General features: G+C 39.9%; 1 protein-coding gene across 6 annotated transcripts in view; it reads right to left on the reverse strand.

The window, feature by feature from the left end:
* Positions 1–12,223, reverse strand: part of LOC148957101 (uncharacterized) — a 73,919-nt gene that overhangs the window by 40,676 nt on the left and 21,020 nt on the right. For all 6 annotated transcript variants that reach the window (XM_089115901.1, XM_089115900.1, XM_089115899.1 and 3 more), the window contains 17 exons: positions 11,715–11,839; positions 11,386–11,574; positions 10,738–10,988; positions 10,112–10,208; positions 9,345–9,468; positions 8,259–8,455; positions 7,814–7,939; positions 6,892–7,089; positions 5,555–6,245; positions 4,373–4,744; positions 4,049–4,231; positions 3,203–3,660; positions 2,490–2,795; positions 1,918–2,112; positions 1,331–1,479; positions 562–1,018; positions 38–396 (listed from right to left, as the gene is read on the reverse strand). In XM_089115901.1, the coding sequence (XP_088972027.1) occupies positions 38–396; positions 562–1,018; positions 1,331–1,479; positions 1,918–2,112; positions 2,490–2,795; positions 3,203–3,660; positions 4,049–4,231; positions 4,373–4,744; positions 5,555–6,245; positions 6,892–7,089; positions 7,814–7,939; positions 8,259–8,455; positions 9,345–9,468; positions 10,112–10,208; positions 10,738–10,988; positions 11,386–11,574; positions 11,715–11,839 (4,477 nt within the window). The remainder of the gene's footprint in view (positions 1–37; positions 397–561; positions 1,019–1,330; positions 1,480–1,917; positions 2,113–2,489; positions 2,796–3,202; positions 3,661–4,048; positions 4,232–4,372; positions 4,745–5,554; positions 6,246–6,891; positions 7,090–7,813; positions 7,940–8,258; positions 8,456–9,344; positions 9,469–10,111; positions 10,209–10,737; positions 10,989–11,385; positions 11,575–11,714; positions 11,840–12,223) is intronic.

The raw sequence follows: 12,223 nt of genomic DNA on the forward strand, positions 1-12,223 counted from the left end.
GTGGAATTTGAGAACGAGAGAAGGAGGCACCACTGACCTATAAGTTCCTGGGAGACAAGGTGAATAATAGGACGTATTTCCTGGGCAGTAATTCCCTGTTGGGCAAATATTTCCAGTCACTCCATCCATCGGTGTAGGTGTGCTTGCACCACCAATACAGTAAAAACCTGGAGCGCATAGGTCTGTAGGCTGCGCAAGGCCTTTTCCATTGCAAACTTTGCCACCATCGCACTGCTGACAAATACTGCTTGATTTACCCCCGTAATAAGGGTTGTAGGTTCCGTTTGGACACTGGTAGTCGGTAGCCCTGATCGTACCAATAGTACAGTAATGACCAGGGGGACATACACCGCCAAATACTTGTGTGCCGTTAATGTTACCGTTCGTAGCGTTACCCTAAAATAAGGAAAGGAGACATTATTAAATTGTAAAAAGTAACGTCTAACTTTAAAAGTTATAAATTATAACACATTTCTCTGCATTCTATTCACAATTTAGGCACAGGCAACATTTCTCTACGATTTAAAAACAAATTTATTGGGACTGGCGGAAGAGACCTACCGGATTCGGAACTGGTGAACCAATAACGCAGTAATACCCTTCGTAGCATTTTCCAGACGTGAAATTTAGCCCTTCTGCACCGCAGTAATAGCCTGGCGTGCACTGTATACATTCGGTTACATTTGCTCGTCCTTCATTGGGGTTATAAGTACCTCTAGGACAGGTTGAAGGCTTTATACTGCTTGTTGGGCAGTAGTAGCCGCGCGGGCAGGTCTTTGGTGTGCTTAGCCCTTCCACATCACAATAAGCAGTTTCAATACATGGGTTGCATTTGAAAGCACGATCGGACTCCTGGTAGGTGCCCACAGGGCAGGGTGTCGGAGCTGCAGATCCTTTAAGGGCGTAGTGACCCTTTGGTGATGCGAATTGCACTCGAGAAGTTGATCCGTTCTTACAGTAATAGCCAGGGTCGCATGGTCCAGTTGGGCCGGCATTTGTGTCACCTGCACAATAAGATCTACGAAAAAAAGATAGAATGTAATCTCGTGCATTTTTCAATAAAGAATTATTCAACATTATTCAAGAGATGTAAACCTGCTGAAATACATTATCTGAATTTTTTTTGCTTTCCACAGAGACTATCCCGAGAAAGAAATCTTCAATCAAAACTCTGTTACTTGCAAATAATAGTGACGGTGATGATACAAAATTACGATAGCATGGGGTAATAGATCCACTCTCTTTCCGAGATAACCCTGCAGTAGGAAAAGTATTGAAGGGGTCCGAGTCTAAGCTCTAACTATCAAGAAAACTGGAGTGTAAATCTTACCCGGCAGGACAAAGAACACAGTCATCGGCTTGCTTGGCACCTGTTTCGTTGTTGTACCTTCCTGCAGGACACGGTGCCCTCACTTTGGCTCCTTTTGGACAATAGCCTCCTTTCGGGCAGATGCCACCTGTAACACCTTCTGGTGGAGCCTAGATAAACAAGATATTACCAAGAGTCAAGTTATTACCTTACGATGTGCGAAACAGAAAATCAAAGGTAGTGTTTAAATATGCAATACATCAGACATCAGACAATACACGAATTCAAGATACAACATCGCTGCTGTTGCTATCCCCTAATCATGCAAATCTTGCTACAGTCCTATTCACTCAATCCATGTCACCGATTACCTCCTTGCAGTGTTACCAAAATTATCATCATATCCAAACAGTGATACGATATTCATTAGTTGATATTCAAGAGCTTGATATATACATATAAAGATATTGATAAGCGTAGAACTGGGAAAGTGCCTTGAATCTATGGAGCTATACCTGTTTTGCAGACAGTAAGCATCAACTACGGTATGTGCCAGGCCATCACAACTCCGCAATTGAGATTTAGAATTACAGAAGTGTCTAACTTACGGAGGTAAATGCACCGCCTCTACAATAAAACCCTGCATCGCAGAGGCCAGTTGGCTGGGTATTTCCAACACCAGCGCAGTATTCTCCGGCAGGGCACGCTGTGCAGTCGTCACTTCTTTTTATTCCACTTGAATTGCTGTAGTAACCACTTGGGCATGGCTGGGGGAACGACGAACCAGTAGGGCAGAACGATCCCTATAATTGTCGAAATTGCAGGAAAATTAGTGCTAAAACTAGAAATTTGAGATTATTCTGAAACATTTTCAGAACCTTTGACGTTTAACTGAACAATCCAGATTAATAAACAATTATTAATCTTATCTTTAAAGGCAAAAGTCATGATTTTCTCTATCATAATGGGCTACAGAAAATACATCCAAATGTGATTCATAACGAGGCTTCCAGAATAAGTTTTCGGGAATCATGCAAATTAGATTAAATGAACATACACAGCTACAAATCGCTGCTTAAAGCACATTTCTGGAATACCAAATGACTTATTATCTGTAGAGATAATCCTTATAATATCATTTTCACTATCTTCAAAGACTTAATAAATAGCGATAGCGTACCGGTGGGCATGTAATGGGGAATGGCAACCCTTCTGCGTTGCAATACATGCCGGCAAAACAAACACTGCAGTCCATGCCACTGATCGCAGCAGAGGCATTTCTGTAGAAACCGACTGGACATGGGTTCTGGTGCTTATAGCCTGTTCCAGCAGGGCAATAGAATCCAGGTGGACACTTGTCGGTTGGACTCGTCTGACCAGATGGCTCACAGTAATACCCCTCCGGGCATGTCTGACACTCCCTTACATGCTTAAGGCCGAAGAATTGATTATAGGTTCCATTGGGGCAGTTTTGTGGATATGCGTGCTAGAAGAGCGCAAAGTAAACATGGTTAGAGACAATCATTGATAAAGTATGAAGTGAGTTACCAAAACTAGTAACATGTGAAAATGAAAACAAGCTTGTGTCTTTTATTTTAGTTAATTACTGAAAATACGAATGCCTTGAACTGTTTTAAGTGATCAAAACAAACATTGCCATCTCAGATAATATCAATTTCATGCTCGCTCTCTCCAAGAATAGTTCATCTATAGAGAGAGCTTCATCTTCTACTATTTTCCTAGTATGATAATTGCTATATGTATAGTTGGAATCTAAATTGAATCATGTTGAATTTAAAATATTAAACTGAACTACAATGACTAGCTATGATAAGAGAGACAAGAAATACAAAAAATTAAACAAAGTAAAAAATAAGAATTCGCTACACATACTTCGTCTCCTCGTACACAGTATTGGCCTTTTGGACACTTGTGTGACACCAAGTCTGGCTGGCGGTCGAGGCCAGTCGGACAGTGCAAGCCAGCCGGACAAACAAACGTAGTTGTCATGGTATTGTAACTCGTTGTGTTGCTTGCACAATAAAAGCCTGGTTTACAAATTGTACAATTAAAGGCTCCTGAAGAAGAGTAATATCCCTTTGTGCATGGCAATGGGGTAACTGTACCCTCAACTGGGCAGTAATACCCAGCAGTACAAGCTTTACAATCACCGAGAGCTTTGCCAGATAATACATCATAGTAATTTCCTTTTGGACAAGCCTTAGGAACGGCAGTACCTTGCGGGCAATAATGACCCTCGGGACATTGCTCACACCGTTCCCATCTAACGACGCCAGTTTTGTTTGTGTAGGTGCCAGCAGCACATGGAAATTCCTTGCCAAACTTTGTTCCTGATCAGGGAAAGATTAATAGTGATGTAAAAAGGAACAATATCATTGATAGTATTGCACTAGCCTTAACGGGAATCAAATCGGATCAATATTGCCAGTCTTATGAAAAAATAGCATTTCAAGCATTAACATTATAAAGGTCTTAAAGTTCTAAAACCAAAAATTACAAATTGGAATGTTGATATGATGCTGCAAGGCATTTTTAACAAGGAATACTCTTTCAGTCCGGGAGCTAGACGATAAATGTATGTTATGGCTCAAGGAAGACTTAGCTCACAGCTCAGCTGAATATACTGTTTGTACCTTGAAGAGCCGGTTAGAAAGAACGTTAAGAATTATAGAATTATAATATTTTGGATCGGAATGGTAGAGAGACACTACAAAATACCTGGAGGGCAGTAGTGGCCAGGAACACAGAGTCCTGTTGGAGTAGAAGATGCCTCGAGACAATACCAGCCTTTGGGACATTCATAGCAATCACTCTGCCTTCGCAGATTCGTAAGATTGGTCCAAGATCCTGCAGTGCAAGGATACTGCTGCGGGTGCCTTGTGCCAAGTGGACAATAGTGTCCTACGATGGAATTGGAGGTATTATCGTCCGTGGCTATACAATGATTTGCCTTATAATATAATAAAAAATGGTCAGGAAAATTATATCATGATACGTAAGCAATTTTAAACAAAGTCAAGCAAAAGTGAAAAAGAGACACACCTGTGGCGCACAGCTGTGGCGGTTTCTGACGACCACCTGTACCAGAAGAGCACGCCTGTCCAATGGGGCAAGCAGTGCATTCTCTTGAAGCAGTGAGATTGTGGTAGTCGGTGTAGCTTCCCGCAGGGCATGCATTTGCAGTTTCGTTCGGTTGCCGCGTACCTGCCGGACAGAAGTGACCTGAACTGCAGACTTCAGAAGGCCAGCCAAGCCCATATTGAGGACAAGCCATTCCAGCTATACATTGCCGACAGTCTCCTAAAGATCCTTGCATCAATGCTGGGTTGTACGTGCCAGGCGGGCATGGGGTTGGGGTATGTGACCCTGATGTACAATAGTATCCAATTGGGCAAATCTTACAATCCGAGAAGCCTGAAACAGAAGTAAACTTTATTAGCACTGATTTATAAAATCAAGAAGAAAAAGTAGAAGCAAAGGTCAAATGTGAAATATATGATTCATTTATTCTGCTTAGAAAGAATCTTCAACACGTTTTTCAACAAAAATCTATCATTTCTGGACGAAGAGGAATAAAAGAAACTGAGCAATTTTGTGAAGCAGCTTTGATTTGACAAACTTATGGAAGCATGACCTTGATGAGGTGATAAAAGCAAAATACAATAGCTATTATTTTCAAGTGCATGAAGAAATAATAAGGAAGTAAAAGACTGAAAAAAAAAACAAAAGCATCAAGGCCTACACGATCTAAATGCATAAGGGCATGCCGTCCCCATGCATAATTAACTGGCAGGCAAAATTTCACAAAGATCATTATAAAGGATACGGCAGCAAAGATTTCAGGAACAAAATACATTATTCATTACTTAATTATAAAAATCTCATTATACTTACAGGCAAAATAAATTCATGCAAGAAATAATTCATTATCATTGTGATCAGTGGCGGATCTAAGGGGAGGGGGCAACTAGGGGCAGTTGCCCCTCCCTCACCGAGTTGAAGCAAGTCTGGTGCCTCAATTATTTTATTACAAAGTGAAAAGAGAGCATTTTGTCAGTAGTTAGGTTCTGAAATTGTTTTATATAGCTTACAATTGTCACCAATTTCTAAAAAAATTTCAGCGCCCCAACTGCCAACTGCCTCTCCTTCAAATTTGCTCTGGATTAACACCACCTGGTGATAAACACAATAATGATGAATTAATACTGTTATAAGTTGACTTACTTATCGATCCCTGCTCTTCGGTATAGTATCCGGCAGGACACGGGTACTGAGTTGCTGCCGTTGTGTTAACAGGGCAATAGTGGCCCATCGGGCAAAAGCTGTCTCCGGTTCTGTCGCCGCCCTGACAGTAGTATCCTGCCTTGCAACTTTCACATTGCTCCACTCTTTCGTTACCAACATTCCTGCTGAAAAGACCATTTGGACAAGGGTTCTGGTACGGTGTTAGAGTGCCAGCTGGGCAGTAGTGACCCGGTGGACAACGTAATGCCATATTGGGGTAGCCAACAGTACCTTGAATGCAATAGTAGCCTGCAGGGCAAGTAGCACAGCCTTCAGATTGGCTTTTTGCTCCAGTTGTATTGCCAAAAGTGCCAGAGGGACATTGCTTAGCAGTTATGCTGTCATCGCAGTAAGAACCCATTGGACAGACACCCACAATGGGTGCAGCAGAGGTACTTCCTTCTTGGCACAAGTACCCAGCTGTGCATGGAGCACAGGATGTTGCAGAGGAGTTACTGTACTTCCCAGCGGGACATATGACTGGCTTCTTTGTTGCATCGGCACATGAATAGCCACTTGGACACTGGGTACATACCGTCTGCTTCCCAAGGCTGTATGAGCCAGCTGAACAAGCCGTTCCAACGACCGTTGTGTTTTGACAGAACTGGCCGGCAGGACAAGGAGTGCAGCTCTGAGCAAAGAATAACCCGTGATTAGCTTTACTTGTTTACGCTGAATATATTTATGCTAGGAATCGAAAGCCTGGTCAAATACAGAGAACCTACACTCAGCTAAAGTTACACGTAGTTGCATGTACATCACCTAAACCATTCAGTGCCCTAAACTTACCACTATGCAATATTTTCAGAAAGTATAGGTTAGCGTGACCTTGATTTGCTACGAGAAAATTTTGCTCCAACATAAATCCATTCCATTCACAACATTGAAATCCATTCCAAAAAGCTAATTCACTGCTCAAGAAATTTTGTGATAACTTTGTGATTACTCTTATAAGTCTCTCGTTATTTCAATTTCTTCATTAAATTCTGAAATTCTTAATAGGTTGGCGATTATCTTATCTTTTTAGTATCTTGTGATGCTACCTGATTAGATTAGTTAGTAAGTTATAATTGCTTTTGGCTCTTTGTGATTATACGATACATATTTACTTTATTTTACATTATGAAGATTGAAATCTAAGATAGCGTTGTTGTAATAAATAATTTGCTCTTCTGCGTGCATAATTTAAGATTCATTTACGAAGTATGCCTTGCTCGACTCCCATTACATTACACCTCATTGCATATTTAGCATAAACTAACAATTTGAAACCTTACCGTTTTAGCAGCCAATGCATATGTTCCTAAGGGGCAAGTTAAAACAATGTTGTCTCTTGTCGAGGGACAGGCATAGCCTGGTTGGCACATGGTGCACTGCATCTGACGTCCAATACTGTAGTAGCCACTGGCACAGGCAGTCACTGTCGCAGAATTCAACGACGGGCAAGCGTATCCCGGTGGACAGGCCGTACAACTCTGAGAAAAAGATAAACTGGTGTATATATCTCGCAATGATTGTTCTATTTAGTAACAGATCAGGTTGCAAAAGAAAGGCCAAATTCACATGTTTAAGAGGTAAATAACCAATAAAGGTGCTAAGACCAAAAAATAATCACTTCAAGTAAAAGAAAGAGTAAAAAAGTAGAATTGGCCGGGTACAAACTAAAACTTCCATCAGAGACACGGTGCTGAGCGATTCATTGCATTGATGGTTATTTAATTGATGAATACATTGGTTTCATTTGGATATTCAAAGCTAGAATCACCACAACCTTTCCACGCTACAACGATTTCATTGCTAAAGCGCTTTTCACTTAAGTCTATTTGAAGTAAGAATTCAAAAAACCTACAATCAAATCAAAGACCCCCAAATTGGTATAAGAGGAAAATAGCGCATTTCTGTGACTAGAAGTCATGGATATCTCGTTGAGTCTGGGCAGCTCCTCTATCTGAGGCTAAGGCTGTCACTCTTTTTGGGTACTTTGAGACATTTCTTTTACACTTCAATAAAAATTTACAATACAAATTTACTAGTTACATTACCTACAAAATACTTAACGACACTACAAGGGTGATGATACTTTCAGACATGTGGTTCCTTACAAACCAGAGAAATTACAAAATAAGATATTTAAGTCTATGAAAAGGACAAGCAACATATACAGGAATACGCAATACGAGAAAGAGGAAATAAACTTACGACTTGTCCTGCTACAGCGTGAGTTCCATTTGTACATGGAATTGGTGAATTCATATCTATCCGAGGACATTCGAATCCTGCTGGGCAGGTTGAACAGCCCGTAGAGTTGCCCGACGAGTAAGTACCCTTAAAAGTAAAATGCTGGGTTTCAATCTAAATAGGATAGGCAAAATGAGAAGAGCAGATATGGCAACATGGAATTTTAAAGAAAAATGAAAAACATCGAATGAGCAGTTTTGAAAAATCATAGGCATAGGTAACACCAAAACCAGCAAAACGGATTGTTCTTAACGCAACATTTTGACCCTTACCCACCACCCTCTGCCCGAAAAAAATGTCTTAGAATCCTCTGTATGCATACATTTTGAGTAAACTTTATAAACAAAACAAAGCAGAACACTTAGGGAAATCAGGCTTCAACATTTGATAAGACAATCAAACTCACGTGGACGCATTTAGCATTAGCGCTTCCATCTTTATTTGGGCACTCATACCCTTTTGGGCAAGAGATGCAAGCTGAAGCTGCCCCAAACGAATAGTGTCCCGTTGGGCAGTCAAGCACTGTAGCATTAGTCGTTGACGGGCAGTATTTTCCTTTTGGGCATACTGTACACTGCTGCTGCTTTCCAATGGAATATGTGCCTGAATAAAACAAAAACAGCATCTTGAAATCTACGATGAACTTGTTAGCTTGATTCCCATAACTGTATTTTACATGTTTAGAATTAGGTGGGGACGGCGATTGCATTGTGAAACGGGCTTGTCTCCATTTCGTAGTGTTGAAATATTTGATTCGTAGAGAAAGCAAAGCGCTATATATGAATACAATTCGATACAAAATTCTTGAAGTCAGAGCAAAAGCCATAATTCTAACTGGAACATCTCATTCCACTAGATCTCTAAAATTGTTATTCTGATAAATGGTGTTTGGTGATTGTAGCTGGCGTTAAACTGAAAGTAACAATCTGAAACTGTTCCTCTCTACAGGTCTGTCAATTAAACTTTTATGCATTCACTTCCGCCTTATGTATATATGTATAAAGCCTAGCTAATCAAAACCGGTAGTTAAACACTGTTGCTTCACTGCAATGAGATGTCGTAGATAAAAAAGCATATTCTCTCATGTGACCTCTAATATATACTTGTGCTATGATATGATATTAATTAGATTTCAAGCAAAGGAGGCGGAGGTTAATATCCAAAAGGAGGCACCCTCGTCGTGCGTTCCTACATTACATTTCCTACAAAGAAATTTATTTCCTACATTACAGAAAAGTGTACCAAGACAATTTAGAGTGTAAGTTTGATTCGAATGTAACCATCAAAGAACAGTTGATTGCATTAGGAGTGCAAGTCGGAGTAAAACCTGAATACCATGTTGTTCAACAAATTTGAAAAAGAAACAAAAAAACAGGCCTAGGTAAGAATGTAACCTGAAAAATCAAGTTAAGACAAAGGAACAAATAGCATAAAATCGATAATGTGTTTCAATTTCCTTCTGCTAAAGAAAGAAGAAATGTATTTATCTTACCTGGAGGACATGTGTATTGAATATTCGATGCCATGTATGGGCAGGCGATGCCAGGGGGACAAATGGTGCATGTTGTTGATGCCGTAGAAGCAAATTCTCCAGGATCACAAGAAATTGGTCTTTGCTGATTAATTAAAACAAAAAGGCATTTGAATAACAAGTCCATTATATTTATAATATTTTATCAAAAGCTATGAAAGGGCTCTTGATTCAATATTAAGTAGAACATGGTCTAAAAGAACCATGTAGCCTTGGAAAAGCCTATTTTCAACAAGTCTTGCTTCATATGTCCAAGAAAATAGGTTGGAGGTGTCCATTCGGGGACACTACCAAAATTTTGTCTACAATTATGCTGAAATTTTATATCACTCAATCAAGTCTTTTCAACTGTGCCAAAATCTGACGAAAGAAGGAATGCATGTGTCTGATTTTAAATAACAGTTTATGCAAAATGTTATTGTATATCTTATTTTGGTCGCTATTTAAAACTTCTAGCTTACACAATGATTAAAGTAAAAAATATGAGAAAATTTATCAAAATATTGACTAGGCTAATAAATGAAAAGCAGAGGGCTTGGATTTTAATCAGTGCATCCAAAAAGCAATTCATTAACTTTAAAAGGAATTTGGTGGGAGTTGCAGAGAAACTATAAACATTTCGAAAGACAACTCATGGTCTGCAACGAAACATTTCTTTATTTTTTTTCGTGGCTCAAAAGGGATCTTATAGTGCAACAAGAGGTTGTATTGACATTCACGGTACTCACATTAGTAAGCGGGCATCTAAAACCAGCAGGACAGTTCAAACATGTCGTTGAAGACCCAAGAGAATATTGCCCAGCAGAGCAAGCTGTAACTGCGCTCCTATTCAAAAGAAAATTTAGCAGTTGATTGCATGAATAAAGCACAAAAACAAGATTCAACTCACTACAGCATTAGAATGAAGGCCTCAGCATGGGTAAATTGCAACTGTGCCCTCCCGAGGGCAGCCATTAAAGTAAGGATATTGCAGGAATGTTATCAGGAAAATGTCAATAGATAAGGGGGTTTGCTTCAAACTCGAAAGTTTACCCAGCAAGGAACGGTTGTCGAAGTCTTTAAAGAACAGACCACAAGCTGAGACAATAGGAAAAGTCATTTCTGATTGAAAGCTTTATGTACCGCAAAATTCGATCATATCTTGATCCAAACTTCTATTAATCTTTGGTCATCACCTGAGGCTTATACTCTCAAGTCACAGTTATTGTTCTCTTACAAAATTATCTCATCAGTGATTGAAATTAAGGGACAACATTTCAAAGGACACCTGTTTTGAATTAATGAAAGTGGGGCGCCGGAGCCACTTTGTAGAATGGAATCGGGCATGTTTGATTTAGAATGCACAAAAACTTACTCAGGGGTTTCACACTTCGAGCCAGCCGGACAGGCCGTGCAGTTGGTGGCCTTTGTCAAGCCATTGGTAGTGGCACCGAGCGGACACCTTACAGAGTTCTCCTTTGCACTGGGACACATGTGACCAAGTGGGCAATCTGCGCAGGTTGTTTGGCCCAGCAGTGAAAATGTTCCAGCAGTGCAGACTGTGATGGTTGCAGCCGGGTTTGGACACGAGTATCCGGCGGGACACAACACGCATTCGGCCATTCCCTGAAAATTAAACCACAAATATTAATACGACTAAAATTAAACTGGATGGTTCAGGGAACGTTGTTTATTTTGAGAACGAAAAACAAATAACACAACGTACCATAAAACATTTAACTATATTTCCCATTTTATTTTTCATTTTGATTCAAGATCAAGAGAAAATTGTATTGCATTGATTCATGATTCTTTCTATCTGAACGACTATCCATGTCAAACAAACAGAGTGTGACACTCCCTCGATATAGATAGTTGCAGCTAGCTTTGAAGCTTATACACAGTCAAATCTTGATGTTACATGGTGAAGTAGACATGGTAAACTATCTCTTACTCGTAAAGGAATTTTATTAGCAGTAATGATTAAAATGAGCTAATGCCGGTAAAAGAAAATGATACTTACAAGAGTACTGTAGGTTCCTGACGGGCAGTTGACGGGCGCTAGCGAAGGATCCAAACACGACTGGCCTGCCGGGCAACTTGAGCAGCTAGAGTTAGAGCCAAGGGAATATGTCCCATTTCCGCATGGTAGTGGGGTTGATAGAATTGAGGGGCAGTAGTACCCTTTTGGGCATGGAATGCAAGCAGGAACCTGAAAACAAATAAAGGTTTGATAAATAGAAAAGGCAAGTTATCAAAAATAAAAAATAACGAACGCGTAAACGTGTACAAAAGCAAAGAAAATATATTCAAATTCTTAAGAAAGAGATTTGAGTGAGATATTGAACTTACTCCGCTTGTGCTTTTAGTCCAGAAATGTCCTGCTGTACATGGTACGGGTGAAGTAGACGGGTCATTGCAGGTAGAACCGACCGGACACGGACTACAATATGCAGCACCGCTTCCAGAATAGTAGCCTTAGGATAGACGACAAATTATATAAAAACTTTACTTCACATAAGCAAAAGTAAACCTACTTAGATCGTAAAGGCATACAGAAATATCGGTCGTCCATGCGCGAAATAAAATATAATACAAATTGCATATAGGAAAATCTTTTTCAAAATTAATTGGAGCAAACAAGAATCAACGATTACGAAATTGCTACATAATGTTCTGACACAAACAAAACTACAATCCCCGAGGAAGGTAGTAAAAGCAGAGATTGAGGGGAAATAAAAAAAATTAATGGGAGATGAGAAACCAAAAGAGTAGAAACGAAAGAGCATAGAGTTACGGAAAACTTCTAAAAATAAGATTGGGATTAAACAGTTCTTGCTACAAAGTAGAAAAATACTTTT

The sequence above is a fragment of the Rhopilema esculentum genome, unplaced genomic scaffold, assembly GCF_057945365.1.
Source record: "Rhopilema esculentum isolate cy_ngs unplaced genomic scaffold, ASM5794536v1 HiC_scaffold_37, whole genome shotgun sequence".
Classification (NCBI taxonomy): Eukaryota; Metazoa; Cnidaria; class Scyphozoa; order Rhizostomeae; family Rhizostomatidae; genus Rhopilema; species Rhopilema esculentum.